The 25,067-nt window shown below is 42.6% G+C and overlaps 1 protein-coding gene and 1 non-coding gene across 2 annotated transcripts; both read left to right on the forward strand.

The window, feature by feature from the left end:
* Positions 1–234: 234 nt before the first annotated feature.
* CTSO (cathepsin O) lies at positions 235–24,036 on the forward strand (the record flags this gene model as incomplete). Its single annotated transcript, XM_068989607.1, has 8 exons — positions 235–249; positions 7,570–7,678; positions 8,231–8,370; positions 11,077–11,244; positions 13,055–13,176; positions 18,435–18,598; positions 19,377–19,469; positions 22,274–24,036. Coding segments are annotated over 8 exons (846 nt in total), but the record flags the coding sequence as incomplete, so codon positions are not given.
* Positions 21,802–21,908, forward strand: LOC138094206 (U6 spliceosomal RNA). The gene has a single exon (XR_011146235.1). It is a non-coding gene; the product is annotated as a U6 spliceosomal RNA (small nuclear RNA).
* Positions 24,037–25,067: the final 1,031 nt, after the last annotated feature.

Here is a 25,067-nt window from a genome sequence, read left to right on the forward strand (position 1 = left end):
AGCGTGAACCCTACAGTTTGCAGCCTACCCGACATCCGGGCTCAGAGCCGCCAGGAACGAGGGGGCGTCGCCGTCTCAGCCCCACGCCCCGCCCCGGACCCGCCGGCAGGGAGGAGCTCGAAACCGAAGAGGAAGCGCGGGATGGAGCTGTGGCGCCTCTGGCTGCTCTGCTGCTGCTGCTGCTGCTGCTTGGGCTCCTGCGCCGCCCTGACCCCGCCGCTCGGCCGCCACCCGGCCGCCGCCTTCCGGGTACCGCGCACGCCCGCGGGTCCCTTCCCGCGCTACCAGCCCCGGGCTGGGTGGGGCGGAGGGGCCGCGCGAGCCCCACCCACTCCCACCTCCGGGGTCGCCGGCCCCTTCCGGTCCCGGGGCGGAGGGCGGAGCACTTGAGCTCCACACCCCGGAGTCTCCCGTATTTTCCAGCCCGGGGCTAGGCTGGGCTGGTCCGAGGTGCCGCTCGAGCCGATCCAGGCGGGTTACCTGCCCCGTCCTTTCCCGGGGCGAGAAGTGGGGCTGGGGCACCTGAGCTCCACACCGGCACGGGCGGGGGCGGGCGTGGGGGAGAATCTCAAGTCCCGTCATGTCCTGGGGCCGAGGGGCCACGCGAGTGCCACGCGCGGGGGTCGCTTACCCTGTCTGGCCCCGGGGCTGGGAGAGGGGGCACCTGAGCTCCACCGCGAGCACGCCCCCCTGTCCCCGGGCTGAGCGGGCTGGAGGGGCCACGCGAGCACCCCCAGAGAATACCTGCGCCGTCCTTTCCAGGGGTGGGGGCGAGGGGGGGTGGCACTCGAGCGCCATCCCTAGGGGGTCTCCTAAACTCAGTCCGGTGACGCGCCCGGGTTCCAGACCGGACTCCGTCCCAGGGTTTCCCAGGGCATGCTGACCCACAGATTGGTCCTCCAGGAAGGATGGGTGCCTGAGGGTTTATATGATACGTCCCAAGTTGCCCACCGATTATGTCGAAAGTGAAAGTGAAGTCGCTCAGTCGTGTCCGACTCTTTGCGACCCATGGACTATAGTCCACCAGGCTCCTCCGTCGATGGGATTCTCCAGGCAAGAATACTGGAGTGGGTTGCTATTTCCTTCTCCAGGGGATCTTCCCGACCCAGGGATCTAACCCAGGTCTCCCGCATTGCGGGCAGATGCTTTAACCTCTGAGCCACCAGGGAAGCCTGATTATGTCCAAGGCCCCCGGGCGTTCTCTCAGCCTCCCCAGACTGTGCATTTCAGGGACTGGAACCAGAAGTAGGCGGAAGAAACCTGGCCGTTTTCCGGAGGGGGACACTGATCACCTCCTCCTCAAATCAGAATTTTATCCAGAGCTCAGGGAATCCTGCCCATTTATGATTATCCTGAACCCGGGCTCCTTGAACTACCCACCCTAAAAGTTCACCTGACTTGGTGGAGACTGATTTAGAGAAGGGTGTAGTGTTTAATTTCCTTTTCAGATTATTTTGAAAAGGCTTCATAATCTCAGATGGCACCCCAGCGTTAAAACTCAGGAGCACACCAGTTAGCTGAGCTTATCAATGTTTTTCCTGAAACCAAGGAAGCTGCAAGAGAGAATGATTTAGAGTGGACCTCAGTGTGTTCTATTAATAGTATCCGATACTATCTAATAGTTTTAAATTGTGAGAGGTCATTATCATGGTTTAATTTTGCTGTCAAAGAAAGTTCATTCATTCCTAATCAGGAAGTATGAAGTCAGTAATCCTGCTGCTTATTGGAGTTGTATTTATTCTTTTTCCTGGTATTTTCTTGAGGTTTGCCAGGGATTCTGAGGCTGTGCTCCCTTCTACCTCTCCTGCTGGTCCCCTGAAGCCACAGTGTGTGGGAAGTGCCAACCTCACCTGAGTCTATTTGTATTTTTGCCCAAACCAAGATATATATTTTTTTATTTCCTACTTACTGCTCTAGCTTTCAAAACCAGAAGCACTGGTATAATTGCTTGAGAACAAATTTTTTGTGCTGTATTCTCTTCCTGCCCTGAGCTTAGTGACATGTGATGGTGAAGTAAACCCTTTGGGGAGAAAATAATCAGTCCTACCTATCCTGGTGATGTGTTCATTGACTGAAGAAATAAAAGCACTGCCATCCTCCTCAAAAATATATTTGGGGATTGGAATCACAAGGAGGCAAGAATAATCTTAAATATGTATTATTTGTATAATTCATAGATATATGTGCATTTGTTCATGTTATATAGTTACTCATACTAGAGGCCCTTCCCAGACAATGGCAGCTAGGAAATACAGCTAGCTCGTGTGAGAAGTACAAGAGTGCTTGTTGGAAGATAGAATTTCTGTTTTAGGTGGAGGAGGGCAGAGTGATAAAGATTCTGAGCACATTTTAAAAATCTTGAGTGGAGAGAGCCTGAAAAATTTCCAAAGCAATTGCCCCTCATGGGACTTGACTTCATGAGATGTTGGTGACTCCTTTCCACTGCTGGAAACTGTGTTTGAGCATTGATGGCTGTTTGAACCTGGGGCAGACTAGGTAGAAACAGCCTTGCTTGAGCATTAGGAAGCCTCCCTCCGCCCCGACAAGAGAGACCAACATGTGTTGTGACTGATGCTCAGTATAACTCTGGAAAACTTTACTCCTTAAAATTATGTCAGATTAGGAGTTAGTTAAGTTGAAATTCTCTGCTTACCTATCTGGGGTAAATTATGTACAGATTCTAGAAAATTCCCTGGCTCCATAATCAAGTTAAATTTTTTTTTAATGTTTAAAAATTAAAATAAGAGTTATAAAGTACAGTCTGTGTTGTGCTAGGGAGAACCAATAGGTTTTAGGGTGAAAAGTAACAAATACAGAGGGCCAGGAGGTTTCCTAAATTCACTTCGAATATTCCATGAATGGAAGTTAGGTGGCATCTGTGATCCTTGCTCACAAACTGTCATTCAGTTACTGTTGGGTGAAGACCAGGCCCCTCCTGGGATGATTATGGGATGCCTCTCAGGATAACTGACAGGAAAGGGGGAAACAGCACCCAGTCCCCACCTTTTCACTCCTTAGAAGCTTGTGGTGCTCAGGAAGCCCCTGCTCTTTTTGAGCCTGTTCCTCAGGCTGGAACCCAGCTGTGCACTGACGTTTACTCATGCTCCCTATCTGACCAAGAGCAGCTGGTCTCCTGACCACTTTGGGGCTACAAACCCATTAAGGGAACCAATGATAGCTGTATGTACTCACTTCAGAATAATGTTTATATGCCAGTACACATGTGATTTTGCCTAAAATTTCAGAAGCTTCACGTTTAAAATGCTTACCTTAATGATACATGTGCCAGTTTTTAAAAAATTAAATTATGCATACTTGGAGGCATGTTTCTTTAAATAGATCATTCTATTATGAATGATCCTAAAGAATGAGCCACAGTTTGCTATTAACAGCCCCTGAAGATCTGGATTATTTCCTCCAAATAAACTTTATCCAGAACACTTTAAACCACAATTTTTATCTAACTGAAACGTTAAGAGGTGAAATTGATGTAAAAGACTCTTGTTCAGTTGGTAATTTCTAATGGTTCTAGCTTAATGCATATACTGCCAAAATTAAAATATACCAGAAACTTGAAATCTTGGCTCAAAATTTATTCATTCATTTGTTCATCTGTCCATCTATTTATCTAGTACTTTAACATTTACTATATAATGTGGGCTTCCCTGGTGGCTCAGATGGTAAAGCGTCTGCCCACAATGTGGGAGACCCGGGTTCGATCCCTGGGTGGGGAAGATCCCCTGGAGAAGGAAATGGCAACCCACTCCAGTATTCTTCGCTGGAGGATCCCATGGACAGAGGACCCTGGTAGGCTATAGTCCATGGGGTCACAAAGAGTCAGACATGACTGATGCATGTATAATATGCTGACTTTAAAAATAAAAAGCACAATATAAGTTAATTTTTGTTTGGGGCAAAATGAGAACTATAGCATGGGAGACTGCATCTTAGATAGCTCTGAGAAACTGCTCCAAAGAGGTAGCAGGGGAGTTCAGTATATATGTAATTTCAGTATATATGTAATTTTAGTGAAAAGGGAGTACATGCATTCAAGCACATATTTTTTGCAGAAGGCTTCTGCTAATCATGAGGAGCAGATGTTATCGTGTAGGAGATGCAGAAATTGGGCTCATAAAATCGGCTTCTGAAGATACCTCTTGAAGAGCTGTCCTGCCAACTTTTCCTTGAGCACAGGGCACGTCATTTCTGATCTTCACACAGAACTTCTTTCAGGGGGTATTGAAGGTCAGCAGCTGCAATGGCACATGATTTAATCCTTGTAGAGGAAGATGGCAAGCACCTGTGGCAGGTGCCAATTTGTAGTTGATAATGAGATGGTCTAGGTTTTCTGATTGATTCAGTGGGGAATAAGACACAAATGGATTCTGTCAGAAGTTGGCCTCTGGTCAGAGTAGGCATTTCATCAATTCCTTCTGTCAGGTTGATCAAGTTTCCTTTCATTCACTGCTGAGAGTCCTTATGAAAGGATTATGAATTATGTCAAGTGCTTTTTCCACATCTATTGAAAATATATGGTGATCCTGTTTTTATTCCATGAGTAGGGTGTATTATGTTGATTGATATTCAAATACTAAACCAATGTAGTCTCTTTTAATGAACCTCACTTGGTCATGATCTATTGTCTTATAAATTTTTGAATTTGATTTGCTGATTTTTTTTTTTAAGGATTTTACATCTACAGTCATGAGGGCTATTGGTGTATATTTCTCTTGCCATGAGGTGTTTTTGTCTGGTTTTGGAATCAGGCCTTATATAACCAGTTGCAAGGGGTTCCCATGAATGTGTGTGTACAATTGGTATTGGCATTTCTTAGTTATATGGAATTCACCAGTGAAGCCATCTGGGCCTGGAGTTTTCTTTGTGGGATGATTTTCAGCTAGGAATGTAATGACTTTAGTTGATAAAAAAAAAAATTGTTCAAATTCTCTATTTTTGTTATATCCAGATTTGGTGATATATGTCTTCCTTGGGGGTTGTCCATTTTGCATAGGTTATCAAACTTGTTGGCCTCAAGTGCTCAAAATATGATTCTTCTAGTGCCTGAAGCATCTTTGTCACCCTTCTTTCATTCCCAATAGTGGTGATTTATGTGTCTTCTCTTTCTTCTTTTTTCTTTATCACAGGAGTCAGGACTGAGAAAGTGCAGGGAGGGGCTCAGGGAGAGCATCTGACTAGAGCAAAGCTCTAAGTGGAGAAAAGAGGGAGAAAGGGCCTGGGGGATGTGCCCTGGACACCTTGCAGGCCAGGGCAGGGTCAGGAATCCGTGGGGATGCATTAATCACAAACCAGCCTTCAGGGGAGCCCCTTCCCCTAGTGGGACACCTGAGTGCCTGGTCATGGGCCAGGTTGTGGGAACCTGGGCCTCCTCGCTGCAGTCTGTCTGTGAGGCCCACCCCCGTGGCTGCCATGTACTTTCCTGTGCGTCCATAAAGGTCCTCCCTCATCCCGCCAACTCACAGTAAAGTTCAGGAGATGTCTTTAGAACCAAGCAACCCTCTGAAATGCTCAGCAGGTTACAGTCACTGGCTTATATTTGTCACACACTCGCTTTGTAGTTCGGTTCTATTTTTAGATGTATACATCTTCTTCCCAAATTAAAATCAAAGCCTTGCTTCATCAAGATTATCTTTTGAATGCCTGAAACTGGATAACTGTTGATAATTTCATAGATTAGCAATCTTTCCACAAATGCTCAGTAAGGAAAATACGATCTTGATAAATCCCAGGAATGATTTGCTTAAAAATAAACAGCTTATGCCATTTGTAGCAATAAGAATGACCCTAGAGATTATCATACTAAGTGAAGAAAGTCAGACATTGAAAGACAAATACCCATATCACTTGTATGTGAAACCTAAAAATGAACTTATATATAAGCCAGAAATAGACTCACAGACATAGGAACCAAATTTATGGTTTCCAAAGGGTAATGGGGTTGGGTGAGGTATAAATTAGGAATTTTGAATTAATGATATACACTACTATATATAAAATTGATAACCAAAAAGTTTCTACTGTATAGCACAGGGAACTATATTCATTATCTTGTAATAACCCATAATGGAAAACAGTCTGAAAAATAATTATATATACATATGTAAAAAACATAGCTTAGAGCTATCAAGGGCATGATGTATATAAAATATAATTATGCATTATTCAACAAAAAGTGCTAATTAAGCATCTGTTGTGTGCCAGGCATGTGCTCAGTGAGGCAGAAACAGCAATGAATAAGACCAGCCTGGCCCTCATTTTGCTTACAGGTTTATGAGACAGACACCCAATAAACATATAAGTGAACAAGCAAGTTTAGAGTAGCTGAAGATAGAAACTTAAGGAATGGTGGTCTCCTGAAGTTGTATTTACTCCACAGAGTTAGTTCAGCTCAGTTCAATTCAGTTCAGTCACTCAGTCGTGTCTGATTCTTTGCGACCCCATGAATTGCAGCACACCAGGCCTCCCTGTCCATCACCATCTCCCGGAGTTCACTCAAACTCATGTCTTATCAAGTCGGTGATGCCATCCAGCCATCTCATCCTCTGTCATCCCCTTTTTCTCCTGCCCCCAATCCCTCCCAGCATCAGAGTCTTTTCCAATGAGTCAACTCTTTGCATGAGGTGGCCAAAGGACTGGAGTTTCAGCTTTAGTATCATTCCCTCCAAAGAACACCCAGGGCTGATCTCCTTTAGAATGGACTGGTTGGATCTCCTTGCCATCCAAGGGACTCTCAAGAGTCTTCTCCAACACCACAATTCAAAAGCATCAATTCTTTGGCACTCAGCTTTCTTCACAGTCCAACTCTCGCATCCATACATGACCAATGGAAAAACCATAGCCTTGACTAGACGGACCTTTGTTGGCAAAGTAATGTCTCTGCTTTTCAGAGTTGGTTAGTACTAGCAAATTGAAGCTTGTTTGTGTAAAAGATGAGTCTAACATACTTATCACAAAATTCAAAGTGGAGGAGTCTGTAAACAAGGATCTAATTTTCTCTTCAGACAGACAAACCGAGCCATCTTCTTGGGACATTTCCAGGATTGAATCTCTTTCCCAAAGCCTTTTACCCAAATGAAATAGAGATCTCTGTAAAGCCCAGATAGAACCACACTGATTTATCCATTAGTTATTTATTCCTTTTTTCATGCTTCAATCATTGTGCTAAGATAAAGATATAGATCACATAAGCATTTAGTGGTTACAATTTCTACTAGTGTCTGGTATTTATTTGCAATTTATTTTCTTTTTTCCACTATGTTAAATAAGCATGTTTAGTGCTTTCAAATGCTTGGTAAAGAGGAATTATAAATGGATAAGACATTCCTTTCCCAGCCTCAGAAATTATTCCTGAAGTCAGATAGTATTTTTAATACAAAACACTTATAAATCTAATCTGTTATCTTAGATAACCTTTCATTGTGATCCACAGGAAATAAATCAAGCTTTTACTTTTGCATCTGAAAACTATTTCTAAGTCAGTTATATGCACATTGCTCCAAAAAGGTAACATAGTTGATAGAAATTAGTGTGTTTTTATTTTTCTTCTTCTAGGAAAGTCTTAATAGACAGCGATACTTGAATTCTTTATTTCCTCATGAAAACTCCACCGCCGTCTATGGAATAAACCAGTTTTCATATTTGTTTCCTGAAGAGTTTAAAGGTATGGGCTCTGGGGTTATTAGCTGATTAGTTTCCTGATTTTAATTTTTTTCCTTAATTCTTGAGAATCTTCAGTTGTGAAGTTAGTAAACTGAGTAATAGTTAACAGTGATTAAATGCTTAAAAGTCTCAAGCAAGTACCTGGTGCTGACATTGGAGAAATAAGCTCATGGCCACTTTCTTCTAATAATCACTTAAGAACGAAATACCATAAATGCAGACATTTCCCTGTGGCTCTGAAGAATAACAACTCATCCCTCCTCCAGTTTTCTATGCTATTTCTGTTCAAGACCCCCCTGGTTATGATAAAACAGATGATGTCAATTATATTCATTTTTTATTGACCAACTTCTGTCAAACCATTTCATGTAACAACCCAGCCCTATTGGAAGAATTCTCATCTTTTTTAGCTTTTGTCTACTCCATTCCAATTATGGTAAAGAATAAAAAGCAGACTTTATCAGAAGCTCCACTGTTTCTGTTGAAACATCCCTCTGAAAGGAATCCCTGTAATATAATGTTGGTTGTCTTTGCATCTTGTGTGGGTCCTCAGCTATTTATTTAAGAAGCAGCCCTTCCAGGTTTCCCCGATTTCCAGCAGAAGAGTACACGTCCATCTCCAACCTGTCTTTGCCGTTAAAATTTGACTGGAGGGATAAGCATGTCGTCACCCAAGTGAGAAACCAGAAGACGGTATGTCTTAGGTTTGTTTTTTTTTTTTTTTTCTTTTTAATCACTTTAGGATGGGAGTCACTTTTGGGGTCAAGTTCAATCAAACTTGTGATGGAACCATCCTTTCAGTAGGTAAATTCACACCTCGGTCATCACAGAACGATGAGACCAGGAGGCCACCGCCCCCCATCCCCCAGAGGGAGGAGGCGCTGTTAGGCCCAGCTTCACTCGGGGGGCAAAGCTCTGCGGGTGTCCCTCCCTGCCTGCCTGGCCCCCACTCAGCACGCAGACTCGGGGCTGCTGCCCGGTGTCACGGTTCCCAGGACTCTGCAGAACAGTGGGTGGAAGGCTGAAGGAGGTGAACTTGACCAAGTTAAGTAGCTCCAAAGGGAAACGACTCAAAATCAGGCTCCTGGTCCCTCAGTGCTCCCTGAACCCTTGGGTCCATCCCTTGAGCTCCCTCAGAGACCCTGCCCCCAGCCCCACCCCTGCAGAATCACACATGTTTTATCTGTGGTCCTTAAAAAAGCTGTCAGATCTGCTTTGATATGACATAGACGTTCCTGGAAATTACCAACTGTGCAAAATCATAAAATGGAAATTAAAGGGATTGTAGGAGAAATGAGGTTAAGACTCCGCACTAAAAATTCATGACACGTTAAAAAGAAAAAGAACAAGAAAGTAGTAAAAGTAACAGCACAGTTTTACCTGTGTTAAATGATAAAGAAATGTGTAAGTCCTGCAGTAAATGCAGCCATTTACCACCATGTGATATCACTTATATGTGGAATCTAAAATATGACACTAATAAACTTATCTATGAAACAGATACAGACTCACGATACACAGAACAGACTTCCTCTTGCCAGGGAGGAGGGGTGTAAGGAGATGTCGTGAGAGTTTGGGGTTAGCACATGCAAACTATTACATATAAAAATGGATAAACAACTAAGTCCTACTGTACAACACAGGAAACTATATTCAATATCCTGTGATAAACCAGAATGGAAAAGAATATGAAAAAGAATGTGTGTGTGTTTATATATAACTGACTCACTTTGCTATACAGCAGAAATTAATATTACATGTAAATCAACTATACTCAATGAAAAGATAAATTTAAAAAATGCAGCCATTTACCTTGCAGAAGTCCTGCGTGTGCCTGTGAAGATTATCTGGAATCAGACGGAAAGCAGAACCCCAGATGCTGGTGGGGTGCTTATGGCCCGCAATGAGCCATCTTGCTGGCAAACATTTGAGGACAGGTGTGTGCCCTGCACCCCTGCTAGGCACAGGGAAGTCAGCTTACCAGGAGAACTTGGTCCCTGCAGGGATGTGGTCTCAGTTTGTCTGCAGTGGGAACCTCAACAGGTCACTCAGCATCCTCTTGTAAGGCCAGCATTTTGGATCCAACAGTTCCCCAGTGACCATCTCATTAAGATGAGATCATTTTTGTTTCTCAGATTCTGCATTTGTTGTTGTGGATTGAAATTACCACTATATCGTATGCTTTATTACTGGATTCTAATGAAGAGTGATGCAGTCTGAAACCCAGTCTATGCAGGAAGCACTTCACTGTGTCTTAAAGTAGAACTTTCATTTAGGAATCTTTGTACTAAAGGAAAGATGTTTTGAAGCAGCCACCACCCTCTTGGGGCAGCAGTAGGTGGGTGACCTGGAGCAACCTGCATTTACCTTTTTCAAAGGGTGCAGAGCCTGCAGTAGCATCCCTTAGTGAATGCTGTACTCTCCACATGCCCAGGAGCTAGAGGTGTAGATAAGGCCACATGAAATCCCTCAGAACTTCACTCCACAAGGACCACCAGCTGCCCTTCCTCTCTTTCCTGCAGCACCTGGTCCCAGGATTAAGGTGGTTCCACCCAGTTTCAAATCCCACTCTCACCTCTGCCTTTCCTGCAATTCTTCTTTCTTATGTGAAAAATCTTCATTCCGTTCCCTTTCATTCCTTTGTTCTAGAGACCCAGAGTCAGAAAAAGTGTTAGTCTTTCAATGAGGAACGATTGCTGTGGGTTCCTATAATTGGGACATTACCTGTGCATTCATAATCCTGATGGGCTAACAAGTCATTCATCCAGGTCCTATGCTTCTCTGTTAATGAGAACAAATATGCACCATGCACCCCGGCTCTGCTCACCTTTTCCCTGCCTTCTGCCCTTGGAGGGGGAGGTGTTGGAGGGCAGAGCAGAGTGTCAGGGGAGAAACACACACACACTTTTTCATATTTTTTCCATGATGGTTTATCACAGGATATTGAATATAGTTCCATGTACTGTACAGTAGGAACTTGTTGTTTATCCATCCTATAAGTAATAGTTTGCATCAGTTAATCCCAAGTTCCCTGTCCACCCCTCCCCCACCCCCTCCACCCTTGGCAACTACAAGTCAGTTACCTATGTTTGTGCTGACTTGTTTTTTTAAAAAGAACGTCCAAGTGTTTTCCTAATCTCTAAAGTTCACTTTTATTTTGCAATGTCTAACTTGCAATAGTGATACTACCAATTTACCTTTAATAAATAGTATATTTTGATGCTTATAACAGAATTTAATTGAAAATCAGCAGGATTAGCATTTATATTCTGTAGGCCTCCGGATTCTGCTCACATGATTTGATCATTTGTGTTGTCAGAGATGTCGATAGACGTGATTTGCACATTGTTAGATAACAAATATCATTCCATCTCTGTTTCTATCATCATTCTATCTCAGTGTGGCGGATGCTGGGCTTTCAGTGTGGTAGGTGCAGTGGAGTCTGTGTGTGCGATAAAAGGGCAGCCCTTGGAGGTGCTGAGTGTTCAGCAGGTGATAGACTGTTCTTACAGCAACTACGGCTGCAATGGAGGATCCCCGCTCAACGCTTTGTACTGGCTCAATAAGGTGAGTGGCTCTGCAGTCTTTTAAGCTGCTTGTTTACTGTGCGTTCAGTCTGTCATTTACTAAATAATATTTTCAAGTTTGGAAATGTAGCTAACCAGAGCTTGAATTAATCCAAAGATTTCCCATATATCTGACTATGTATATCTAGAAATGAGGTCTTTAGGAGGTTATTGAGGTTAAGTGAGGTCTTAAGGGGCTGCTTTGATGACTTAGCAGTAAAGAATCCTCCTGCAATGCAGGAGACACAGGAGATGTGGGTTTGATACATACGTTGGGAAGATCCCCTGGAGGAGGAAATGACAACCCACTCCAGTATTCTTGCCTGGAGAATCCTATAGACAGAGGAACCTGGCTGGCCACTGTCCATAGCATCGCAGAGTTGGACACAACTGAAACAACTTAGCATGCATACACGAGATCAACAGCCCAGGGCCCTAATTTGATAGGACTGTGACAGAAGAAGAGAATGAAGAGGGCAAGGTCTCTGTCTCCTGTGTGAGGACATGGTGCTAAGGTGGCCGTCTGCACCTCAAAGAGAAAGTTCTCACCAGACACTGACCCTGCTGGCACCTTGACCTTGAACTTCCAGTGTCCACAACTGTGTGAAAATAAATGTCAGTTGTTTAAGCCCTCCACCCCCCAAAATAAGAATTGCTTCTGTGTAGGTCAGCCATTGGAGAAGGCAATGGCACCCTACTCCAGGACTCTTGCCTGGAAAATCCCATGGATGGAGGAGCCTGGTGCTGCACTCCCTGGGGTCACTGAGTCGGACACGACTCAGCAACTTCACTTTCACTTTTCACTTTCATGCATTGGAGAAGGAAATGGCAACCCGCTCCAGTGTTCTTGCCTGGAGAATCCCAGGAACACGGGATCCTGGTGGGCTTCCATCTATGGGGTCACACAGAATCAGACACGACTGAAGCGATTTAGCAGCAGCAGCAGCAGGTCAGCCATCAAGAGAGAAACCAAAGTGTGAAAAATCTTACCTGCAATCTCTGTTCAGAAAAATATTTATGTTTACTCCCTAATATTACTTGGTAATTGCTTTTTTTGCAGATGACCCATCTTTTTTTTTAAATGACAGTGTATGGTTATTCATTTCCATAGAACTTCTGAATGCCCAGGTTAAAAGGGGATTAGAGGTCAGCTGGTTGGGTGCCTCTGTGTAGATGCAGAACTGAGCCCTGGGAGGTGAGACCCCGTTGCCAGGTCAGTAGCTGAGATGGGCAGCACCCTGGTCCTCTCCCCACCTCCCACCCACCCCCAGCACACACCCTCTGACACTGTCCTGGTCCGGCAGCAGTGGTGTAAAGCCAGCGATGAAGGTGCTGCTGTGTACTGTGAAAAGCTGTCAGGACAGAATTCCCAAAGTTGAGCATCCCTCTCTTCTTCGTTTGCTGTGTCTGGAGTCATCGCCAGATGAATGGTACAGAAAGTGGATGGAAGGATGCTTGTGAGCATAATGCATGACCTCAAAGGCTTGATAACCCAGAGCCAGAGCTGTAGAAGGAAGATGTTTATGCTCTTGAACCTTCAGGAGAAAGATGACCAGACTTTATTATCGAATCAATGGAGGTTCCAGGAACAGGAGATATAGAGAAAACAGGAGCAAAAGACAAAGACAAACAGAGTTTAATTACTTAGGCTGTCCATAAAAAACACTTAAAGATTTAACTTAAGATTTTCATAACTCAGAGAACCCAGATAATGTGACCAAGTGGAATCTTAGACTCCCTGTAGTAAGTTCTGTTTGATCTTTGACACAACCATGTGACATAGATCATGTTGGATGATTATTTTCTTTCAGCTGCAAGTCAAGCTGGTGAGAGATTCAGAATACCCATTTCAAGCCCAGAATGGCCTCTGCCGTTACTTTTCCGACTCACATTCTGGATCTTCAATCAAAGGTTATTCTGCATATGACTTCAGGTAAATGTCTCCTTCTCTTGTGGGTTTCTCTCTATTTCTTAAGTTATTATCTATTGACTACTTGGAATTAATAAATTGATTGGCAGCAATGCTGCATACTTTTAAATGTTTTAAAATACACTTGATTCCCTGGTGGCTCAGATGGTAAAGAATCCGCATGCAATGCAGGAGACCAGGGTTCTACCTCAGGGTCGGGAAGATTCCCTGGAAAAGGGAATGGCCACCCATTCCAGTATTCTTGTCTGGAGAATTCCGTGGACAGAGGAGTTTGGTGGGCTACAGTCCGTAGGGTTACAAAGAGTCAGACACAACTGAGCGACTAACACTTTTATTAGAGAGATGAATTGGCAGTCACCATGGAGGTCTGTGGATGTTGTTTCTTAAATATGATCTACTTTTTTTCCATATCTCTACCAACAGAAATAAGGCAATTAAATCAACACATTTAAATTCCTTTGAAGGTATAATTGATACTTAGCACCTCCTACCAAGTTTCAGTGTCACAATTACCCTTAGCGCATTTCAGTCTTACTCTTGAATTAATAATAATAAAAAAAACTTGCTTTCTGTAGAGTCTGAAGCTAATGTCAAGCAGTCTTACTTACCAAGAAGCATTTTTGAACCCCCTTTCTGTTCCCTATATTGTTCAAGTCATTGACTGTAACAAAGACATAAAATGAAGTTTTCCTGTTAGAGGCAAGTAGACAGAGTATATAATGAGGCAGGTGACGAGCTCATCCTGCAGGCATGATGGGATGCAGGGGTGGGTGAGGGAGGGACCTGTGTGGGAATGGGAAGGGCATGATGACTTGGGGTGAGTTCAAGGGAAACAATCATTTAAAAATGCTTTAAAAACACATGGCACTCAAAGCCAGCTAAAGACCCATCATGACCATTTTTTTTAGTGTAAAATAGGTGCTCAGAGATGAGAAACAGAACCATCCAACGCATTATTTAGAAGTGTGAAGGAAGCTTTGCACAGGGTTTTGAAACAGAGAAAGCAAAAAAAAAAAAATTTTAATTTGGCTAAAGTAAAGACTGGTCTACTACTCACTGAATATAAAAGCATCTCTGGGTCTAGATGGCATGTCCCTATGGAATCTGAAAGAAATCATGAGTGACTCTGGATCCTTGAACGAAGTGGAACCCACACCAGCAGCCATGTGTCTGAGGACGGGCTGACCGTCCCCTCAGTTCCCAGCTGCCGGAGCAACTGTCACCTGACAGCTCAGTCCCCAAGGGCAGGATGCACAGAATCGTGATAAACGGGCAGGGCCCCTGAGCACAGTGGTCCCCACCTCCCTTGAGGGTGAAGATCATAGACTTTCTAAATGAGCAAGTGAGCCCCTAAGCTGCCAGCTCCTGGAGAGTCTAAGATGAGTGTGTGCACAGGAACCTCCTGAGGGTCACAGTGTGATCAGAGAGAAGTCAAGGCATCCCTGTCACAAGGAGCAGATTGAGAAAGTTAGGAAGAAATAAAGGAATAATGGGCACCGGTCTACTTTAGAGAGAGAGGCAAAGCGAAGGTGACTGCAAGATTCATCTGTCCTTGGATCAGAAGGCAGAGGCCACTGTGAAAGCCCACCCCCCCATCACACAGAATATGAAACTCTAAGAACACAGCGCCAAGCTAACCACATTAGACTCTCTTTGCAAGAATACCTTCCTTTGATTTATTCATTCATTCAGATATTTACTGAACCGTTTCAGGTTCTGGGGATTTGGCAGTGAACACAGCGGACAAAAGCTCTGCCCTCTGGACTGTATTTTAGTGATAGAGACAAGCAGTAAACCAAAGAAATAAAAATAGGAATGGTCTGCTAGATGAAATAGCTTTAAAGAGAACTAAACAGCCATGAGGTGAAGAGAAAACAACAGGGGTAGGGGGTTGCAGTCTCAGGAAGGGGTTCCTGGAGGATGTAACATTGAGTGAAGACTTAACCCTGCAGGCACCTGGGGAAACACAGCTCCTGGCAGAAGGGATTGTATGTGCAAAGGCCCTGCAGCAGACACGGGTCTGGCATAGCTGTAGAGCAGTGAGGAAGCCACTGTGACTGTCCTGTCCTGTCGTGTTGTGTCATGTCATGGAGAGACACTAGACTGTAGGGGATGAGTGACAGAGGTCATCAGGGGGTGATCTTGGGGCAGTGTTGGAAGAATGGTCTTAGACATATTAGATGGGATAGAGAATAAAGGCCCACAGGGCGTATTGAGGGATATTTGTGAGGATAAGAGAGAAGAATGTCAGGGAGGACTCTAGGATTTTTGCCATGAAAGACTGAAAGAATGGAATTGCCAGGCAGGAAGTTGGAAAGTCTAAGACAGAAATAGAGAACAGCAGGTCCACGTGAGACAAACACACAGAAAGTAATCCCAGGAAGCTGGGAGGACTAGGGTGTGAAGCAGAACCAGAGAGCCGAGTGTTCTCAGGAAACAAGTTAGTCCTGGGGGTAACCAGGCCCTCAGTCCTACCAGGACCTCCGGAGATGGGCAGAATATGCATGTCAAAAATGATGCCCCACCCGTGTTGGTGTACATCATCTCCCAGGAGTTTCCCCTGACCTCTATTTTTATCATCATGCTCTCTTAGTTTTTTAGTATTCCCAGACAACACCAGCCCAGATCATAGCTATCAGCCAAAAAGTTCACAAAATTGTCTGCTAACTCTGAAAATATATATTTACATAGAAAACCCTTCTGAATCCAAAAAGCATAATCTAGCCTTAAAGCAGAATGATCATTCATACACAGGCTGCCTCCTGCATTTTTGCTCATCAGACCTCAGGAAAAACATTTCAGAAGCCAAACTAGAATATGACCATGACTAAATAAATAAAAAGGGAAAGAACCTGTCACGTATAACTATGGACAGGAAAACTAGGATGCCATAGGGAAGATGAAGTGTAAATCCATGCGCTCATCAAGGGTCTGTAACAGGTAGGACTCGCCCTAATCACCAAATCTTTGTGACAGTAACATTTAGGAGAATTCTTAAAGACTGCAGGATTTGTCTCTTACTGATCGGAGAAAGTAATAGCTCATGGAACAAGGTTTGGTAATATGATAGTAACTCCATATTGGGCTAAAATGGATATAAAGATATTTTTTGGAATATATTGTAACTTGTTTCTGGCCCACACCTTTCTGAAAGATAAGTGACAACAGCTCTGGGGCTAAATGGAGCCTTTCCCTGGAGCCTTTCCCTGCTGGTCTAGACCACAGGTGCCCTCCTATTTCCTGTTTTCCAGCAACTATGAAATCTTTTTCCTGGTCCTTCCTCAAGCAGAGACCATAACTAAACTGTTTCCATGACCCCATAGCGTTCACCACCTTCTGCAATTCTCTCAAACTTCTCTCTTTCATCCTTCTCCTTCCCTCACACCATCTCTGTAAAATGATCTTTGATTTTACTGGAATAATTTACTTGATAGCTTTTGTTATCTCTAAAAGGTGGAGGCAGTTGTCTTCTGGTTAATATGGAGATTATCGTGTTGGTCTGGAGAAGGCAGAATAGCAACCCACTCCAGTACTCTTGCCTGGAAAATCCCAAGAACAGAGGAGCCTGGTAGGCTGCAGTCCATGGGGTTGCAAAGAGTCAGACACGACTGAGCGACTTCACTTTCACCTTTCACTTTCATGCACTGGAGAAGGAAATGGCAACCCACTCCAGTGTTCTTGCCTGGAGAATCCCAGGGATGGCGGAGCCTGGCAGGCTGCCGTCTATGGGGCCGCACAGAGTCAGACACAACTGAAGCGACTTAGCAGCAGCAGCAGCATCATATTTTTCATAGTTGCATTACAAAACATTCTGCAAATTTAAATAAAATAGACATTATACACTAAAACCTATGCTGAAGAAAACTAATTTATTAGATAACTTAGAAACGAAAGAAGGACACAGTGTTTATTATAAACCTGGGGTATAATTTGTGGGTTAGGCAGGCTATGAAATCTATGCCTATAATTGTGTCTTTATGTTGATTCTGAAGGTGGATGTGGTGGCTGTGGCATGAAACTGGAATTTGAACCAACTCTGTGGAACCTCAAAGCCCATACCCTATCATGTTCTCCTCCAGAATTTTATAATTTTGACTCTCTTTAATGAAAACCAATTATTTTTACAGCAGCAAAAATTAGAAATGCCTGCTTGTAAATCTCCAAAAACATTGTCTCCTTAACAGATAATGTGAGTGATTGTTTAGAATGAACTTGTGGTTTCTATTTCAGCAAATCCCATTGGTAGGCACTCATATTTTTCCCTCATCTTTGGACACAATATCCCCTTGATAGAAACTGGTCTCCAGCTGGCAGGATGAGGGCTTATCTACTCTTTCTAGCCACTAATCCTCCATGCTTTGCTACAGCAATAAACTATCAAATGCTATCTTAATGGGCCGAAATATCGGTAACTTGGTTTCAGTGTCCTGCACCCACAAAGCTGACCTTTAAAAACGCAATTAATGGTTTAATTATGTACTTTTAAGATTGATGAAGGCTGCATGTTATGTAACATCAGACTTTATCAATTCGGGTCCAGGTGGAAAGGCAGAACTGCATGCCCTGTTCTCTTTCCAGTTTGGCCCTAGTTCTCCTGGCATCTTAACATCCCTCCCGCCCTATAACTACACTCCCCGCCCCCCACATTTTTGGGTAACTCTTTTCTGTAGTTTTCTTTATTTGATATTCACTAACCTAGGCTGTCTGCTCTCTTGATTTTTACTTGGTGTGGCAGAGGTGATGAGATATCACCACATCCAGGCTTTCCACTCTCCTTATTAAGAGAATCCTTATATTTTAGCATGGTACTTTGTCCACCAGCTATAAAATTTAATTTCCCAACTTTCTTAAAACTAACCTTGGCCATGGGACTGACATCTAGCCAATGAGACACATGCAGATGTGTGCAGAATGTGTGATCACTTCTGAGATCTCAACAGGGACATCGCACCTCCCCTTCCTACTTCTTACTGTCTGAAATATATGAGTGAAACGGCTGGCACTGTAGCAGCCTTCTTGGACCGTGAAGTGATCTTGGGAATGGAAGCCTCATATAAGAAGAACCCAGATCCTGGTGTCCTGGAGCCCCATAGCACTCCTGGACTGCCAGTCTTCCAGACTTCTTACAGCCTCCATTGTTGAGAACTTGATAATTGCCACCAAACCTACTCCTTGCCATATAGATTAAATACATCACTTTTGTAAAATGGTTTTACCTTGGAAGCTAAACTTCTTAACTAAATTTGTTTTTCTTTTGATAGTGGCCAAGAAGACAAAATGGCAAAAGCACTTCTTGCCTTGGGACCTCTGGTAGTGGTGGTGGATGCCATGAGCTGGCAAGATTACCTGGGAGGCATCATACAGCATCACTGCTCCAGTGGAGAATCAAATCACGCCGTCCTTGTAACGGGCTTTGATAAAACAGGTGAGTGCTGGTGAGACGTGACTGATTGCTTTGCAGCTTGAACTCCAGCTTGACACATGATTCCATCCTTTAAAATGCTGAACCTTGGTCCTCTTACATCTAAGTTCTCATGAGCTTTATAACTCTGCCCTAAACTTCCAGGCATACACGCCCTGCAGATCACCTGGTCAATTTTTGGCAGATGCCGTGTTAAAATAACACTAAATTCTTGATCTAAATATTGGACATTCTCCATCTGCAATGTTTAGGATAATTTCTGGGAAAAGAGAAGTGCTTATTATTTCATCATACTTATCAGTTCTTTTCCTTTCCTTTTTTCAAATTGCTTGGAAATGTGTATATATGTGTGTTTTCATTTTACGTATTAAATGTAACAAACAAAATGAATTCAAACCCCTTTTCCATTGATTGCAGTGTGACACTAGTACAGTTCAGTTTACTTGGCTAGTTTGTTAGCATTTTCTTAGGTTTTTTTTTGTATATTTGTTTTCTTAAAACCACTCTACTTTTCAGGAAGTGTTCAGTCATGTCTGACTCTTTGAGACCCCATGGACTATAACCCACCAGGCTCCTCTGTCCATGAGATTTCCCAGGCAAGAATACTGGAGTAGATTGCCATTTCCTCCTCCAGGGGATCTTCCTGATTCAGGGATCGAACCCACGTCTCCTACATCTCCTGCACTGGCAGGCAGCTTCTTTACCACTGTGCCACCTGAGCTTTAAATGAACATTCTTTCACCACAGCTATGTTCTCCAGGGTCTGATTTATATTTTGTAGGAAGTATCCCATACTGGATTGTACGGAACTCCTGGGGAACTTCATGGGGCATGGATGGCTATGTCCGTGTGAAAATGGGAGGAAATATTTGCGGTGAGTCTTGAACTGATATTGAAAATTCCTGGCTCAATGTCAAGAAAGAGACTGAATAGATTAAAATTATAAGCCTGTCCCATCCATAGTATTCATCCAGGGTTTTCAAACCACTGTTACAGTAATTATGGTCATCCTTCAACTACCTGATAAAAATAAAACAGTATTTTTTTAAACAAGACACTACTACACATATTCATATTTTTAAAAGGGACTATAGTAAAAACCAATGTAATGAGCAGAACATTATAAGATACAGCAATAATTTACCAAAGCTAACCACTTCCAAAAACCCACTTAAGAAGCTGAACTTCTCCAAAATTTTCCAAATTTGCTTTTATAAGTATATGACTATTTAATGCATTATAATGCCTACCTTAGGATCATCAAGAATCACTTTTTCTTTGTATCAAACTGAATGAAAATCTGAGTATTAGTGTTGTTTCAGATTTAATATACCTCTTGCCACCTATAAAATTCTAGCAAAAAATCCTGTTCCCTGGAATTGAGAGGCTTAAGAAAATACCAGACACACTCTTTTGTTGAATAATAACATTTTTATTAAAGAACAACAAATTTAAGTAGCTATTGAAGTATTTTAAATGTATTCTAAAAATCTATATTCAAACCCTATTCTAAAACTTTTGATCTGGAAAATCAGCAAGTTTTCTGAATTGAGTTGATCCAAACTATATTATGTATGAGACCAGTTATCTAATTTCTCATTAGTTCCAACAAATATACAACTTTTTAAAAGTTGTGGTATGCCCCAGGTTGTAATATTTGTGATAAAATGATAAAGAGTCATTTTTAGATGTTTTTATAATTGATTTGGCATTGCTACTGAAGTGGATAAAATATGAAACAGTGGTCTGTTGCCCGTAGACCACTGGAGCACAGTTCTCTAGTTCAAAATGCAGTATTTGCAAAGAGAAATTAGAGCAATGAAACAAATATGCTAATTTAAGCCACTCCTCTTGAATAGGACCAAATAGAGTTTTTAGCTGAGGAATAGTTTACTGAAATTCTTACGATAAATTCTGAGTTAAAAAAAAAAAAAGAGTTATGGAAAATTTTGAGAGCATATATATTTTTTTGCTTCTTTATATATATATATATATATATATATTTATATGTTACTTTGGCTGCGCTGGGTCTTCTATTCAGCCTGCAGGCTTTGTCTTGCTGTGGCACGTGGTGGCTTCTCTAGTTGCAGAGCGTGGGCTCCAGAGCAGACTGGCTCAGTAGCTGTGACATGCACACTCAGTTGCTCCACAGCAAATGGGATCTTGACTCCCCAACCAGGGATTGAACCGAAACCCTCTTCATTGCAAGGGCATGTTCTTAACCACTGGACCACCAGTGGTTAAGTGGTGAGAGCTTATATTTTGATTCAACCTAGTGACAACAGCGCCATTGTTCCACTAACTGGTAACTGGAGTGTTGCAGCCAGAGCACCAGACCCCAGCCACACCTCTCTTTTCAGCGTCCCTGAGGGGCTTTGCAGGCAGACGGCTGATGTGGTTCCTGAACCCTTGCTACCTCCGGTTTATCTCTGACTGTGGAGTGCGGTGCCTGCATCTGGGCTGAGGGGCGGCTGCTGTTAAAGCTCTAGAAGGAGAGTTGCAGGAACATAATTCAAACACTGGTTCATCTTCACGTCGATCACAACTCTGTTCCCTGCCCCCACTTCTCCCAGCCACCAGCCACAAAGGGTGGTTGGGGTCATTTCTTTCTGTTCTCCAATTAAGTCTGCACACCCTGCCTGGTTAGTCATTACATAGGAGCCCACATCCTTTCTGAAAGTGTTTCCTGAAAGTTAAATCCCTGATACGATCACATTACTCTCATAAACAACCACCGAAGGCAGGTGGCAATTCTGTGGCCCCAAGAAATTTTAGAGACACAGCTAATCACACAAATCCAGTCTTTAAATAGGATGTTTCATCGCTTCCACCATGGCATTGTGATCTGTGCTCTTTCATGCTAAGGAAGCATAGCACACTTGTGACTGATTGAAATTTTGTTAAAGTTCAAGTCTTAGAATGTAAAGGTTTTAAGTTATATGTAAAATAATCCTATAAATTATTGTATTGCCTCTAGAGTATATATGAGTGCATTCCATATTTCAGATACATTCATCTGTTCAGTTGATGAGTTGTTTTGAGTTTTTTAAATAGTTTCTTGAAATAAAAACATTAAGCATTTCTATCTACTTTTGAGGTTGCCATGTTTATATGGACAGGTAACTAGAACCAGTAAGCTGTTTTCTTGGTAGATATTAACTTTCTGAACCCAAATCAAAACTGTTTTAATACTTAAAAGACATGTAGTACTCACTTCAGCAGCACATTTACTAAAACTGGAACGATACAGAGAAGATTAGCATGGCCCCCGTGCAAGGATGACATGCGAATTAGTGGAGCATTGCATATTTTTTAAACAGAGAGAGTAGCATGGAAACATATACACTCCCATATGTAAAACAGATAATCAATGGGAATTTTCTGTATCACTCAGGGAACTCAAACTGGGGCTCTGTAAAAGCCTAGAGCAGTGGGAGGTGGGAGGAATGGTCAAGAGGGAAGGGACATATGTAGACCTATGCTGATTCATATTGATGTGTGGAAGAAACCAGCACAATATTGTAAAGCAATTATCCTTCAATTAAAAATAAATTTTAAAAATTAGTGATGAAGGGTTAAATCATAGTGGTGCATAATAAACTCATTCATGTTAGTTAAAAAAAAACAGCATGTAAAGAAAAAATAGAGTAGTACCAATGATTTTCCTTTTTTCCTTAGGTATTGCAGATTCTGTTTCAGCTGTATTCGTGTAACATGTTTGACAGATTGAGAGTCGAATACAAAACTGAAGGTTCATAATGAGATCTGACACTTCATTCTTGGCGTTTCATCATTATGCTTTTGCAACTTCCCACAAAGCCAGGTTCTAGGACCTGGTCATGTTGAAACTAAGCAATGAAAATTCTCTTAGAGAGAGACGAACTGCCCAAGCCAGATGGAAGAAGACCAGCACGATGGCCCGGGAGGAAGACTGGGAACAGTTTCCTCCTGGGAGGAAGGTCAGATTAGGAAGTGTTTTAGGTCTCTTCATTCTGAAGCGTCTATTATCTGGTTTCGTTTGATTGCTGTTTCTATTTGTCATTTGTTTGTTTTTAATGACATATTTCAAACAGGATTAAAGAGAGGATAAACAGTCCTTTTCCTTTATGGGATACAGTCACCAGCCTCAGCTGCCCCTACACACAGGAACAGCCAACCTAGAACTGCGTGTGCCTGTCATAGAGGTGTTCCCAGCCTGCCAGAGGGAATTTCATAAGAGTTGTGAAATGCCAGTTGCTTTATCCCCCAAAATGGTGCTCACCCCTTGACCTGTGCAGAGGTCATGTAGAAAGAGCCAAAAAGACAATCACTTTTTAAGACAAACAATTGATTGAAACAAAGTAACCCATATGGCAACCATGTAATGGGAAAACCTCAAGTAGCCTTGCATGAGAGACAAACTGTTATTTGTGAATTTTCACTATCAGTAGGATTTCAGTGCATTTTTTTTTTAAATGTGGACCATTTTTAAAGTCTTCATTGAATTTGTTACAATATTGTTTCTGTTTTATGTTTTGGTTTTTTGACCTCATGGTATGCAGAACCATAGCTCCAGCACCAGGGATCAAACCTGCACCCCCTGCTTTGGAAACACCAAGTCTCAACCACAGGACCACCAGGGACATCCCTCCAGCACTTTTTATTTCCTGCTTGGTTCTCCCTGGATTGAGGAGCAGTCGGCCTTCCTATATTTTCTCACATTTTGTCTTACTCTCAACTGTGAAACTTTAAATCTTCCTCATGGTCTGGCTTCCCTGGCTAAAGAAGTCTCATTTTTTACCTTCTATTTCTATTTTATAACCATTTATTTGATTCCAGTTGTCTCTAAGGCTTTATCCATGTCAGGACCTCACCTGTCTGCTCCTCTGTCATGTGGAGGCACCACTCCTTTCAAAGTTCAGTCTCAGTAATTTGAGACTGTATTAGCCAAAATGGGAGCTCCCCAGCCCCTGTTTTTCCAGTTTTCTGCATGTTTTTCAGACTCCCTTCCTAGCTGCTTTTCTGTGCATCCTTTGGGCTTTCAGCTCATCCCTGGTTCTTGAGGTCATCTCCTCTTTCGCTTAGTCAGTGTGGCTGTGTAAGAACCTCAGAGTATGAAAGCTGCTCTTCTGATTGATACAAGTACAGTCGTATCACAGGAGTTAATACAGCTGCATCAAATACTACATGTTTAAGCATTTCCTCTCTAAGATTCATGATCACTTTCCAAGCTCAAGAGAAGCAAAATTGTAAAGGTAGCAACAACCACTGAACACAGTTGAGACATCCACTTTTTTTCTCTCATGGTTGGCCTTTATCAGTCTCCTTATTAGAAAAAGAAAATCCACAACAGGACACTATTTCTTTTCCTTACACCAGACAGAAACAATTTCAAGTGAATATGTGTTGACTCAGGTTGAGAAATGCTTCAGAATGAAAATTGATATTTTATTTGATTAATATTGTAAATATCCAACTGTACCAGAAAGGAATATGTCTTGATTGTCCTAGTTTGTGATGATATACTAATTCTTGTAAAATGTAAATGATTTTCTGATATTCTTTTACAAATGATATCTTTAATTACAGAATGATGCACACTTTTCAGCTCTTGTGGATTTTTATAAAATTAATAGTGAAACAATCTATATTTGACGGACTTAAGAAGACTCTGTCCTTTTGTATGACTTACATTTTGTGAACACAGTGTTCATGTGTTTTATATTCACACAGGAGTTTCCTCAGCTCTGAATCCATATATATATTGATTTTTAAATTTTTCCTATAGACATGTTGGGCTTCCCAAACGGTGCTAGTGGTGAAGAACTCTCCCGTCAGTGGAGGAGACATAAAGACAAGAGTTCTATCCCTAGGTCGGGAAGATCCCTGGAGGAGGGCATAGCAACCCACTCCACTATTCTTGCCTGGAGAATCCCATGTACAGAGGAGCCTGGTGGGCCACAGTCCATAGGGTTGCAAAGAGTCAGCCATGACTGAAGCGATTTAGCATGCATACACATAGACACCTTAACTGAAATGTCTGTAAACCATCTCCTTTCCCTCCTTAGAGAAACACATACACACACACACAAACAAAACAACTCCCCACACCTCTTAGAGTCTCTGTTTTTGGTAACATCATGAGCATTATACATCGACCCATCAATAAAATTGAGGGAAATCTTGAGTGTTCTACCAGTTCGGCTCTACCTGATCCATCACCTGATCACCTGCCACTTCTCCATCTCCTCTCTCCATCCTCCCCTCAGTGCATATTCTTTAGCATCTCTCACCCCCACTGCCCAGGAGTTGACCCACTAAGTCCGTGTCCTTTAATCCAAGGCTTCTCAAGTGTGGTCCCCAGACCAGGAATCACCTGAGGATGGGAAACTGTTTCATCAGTCCCCCAAGGTGTTTGTGGTGGACAGGATGTGAATCCATCTACTCTGTGTTCCCGGGTTGACAGTTTTAAAAGACACCACAATCATGTTAT

Source organism: Capricornis sumatraensis, chromosome 17, assembly GCF_032405125.1.
Source record: "Capricornis sumatraensis isolate serow.1 chromosome 17, serow.2, whole genome shotgun sequence".
NCBI classification, from domain to species: domain Eukaryota; kingdom Metazoa; phylum Chordata; class Mammalia; order Artiodactyla; family Bovidae; genus Capricornis; species Capricornis sumatraensis.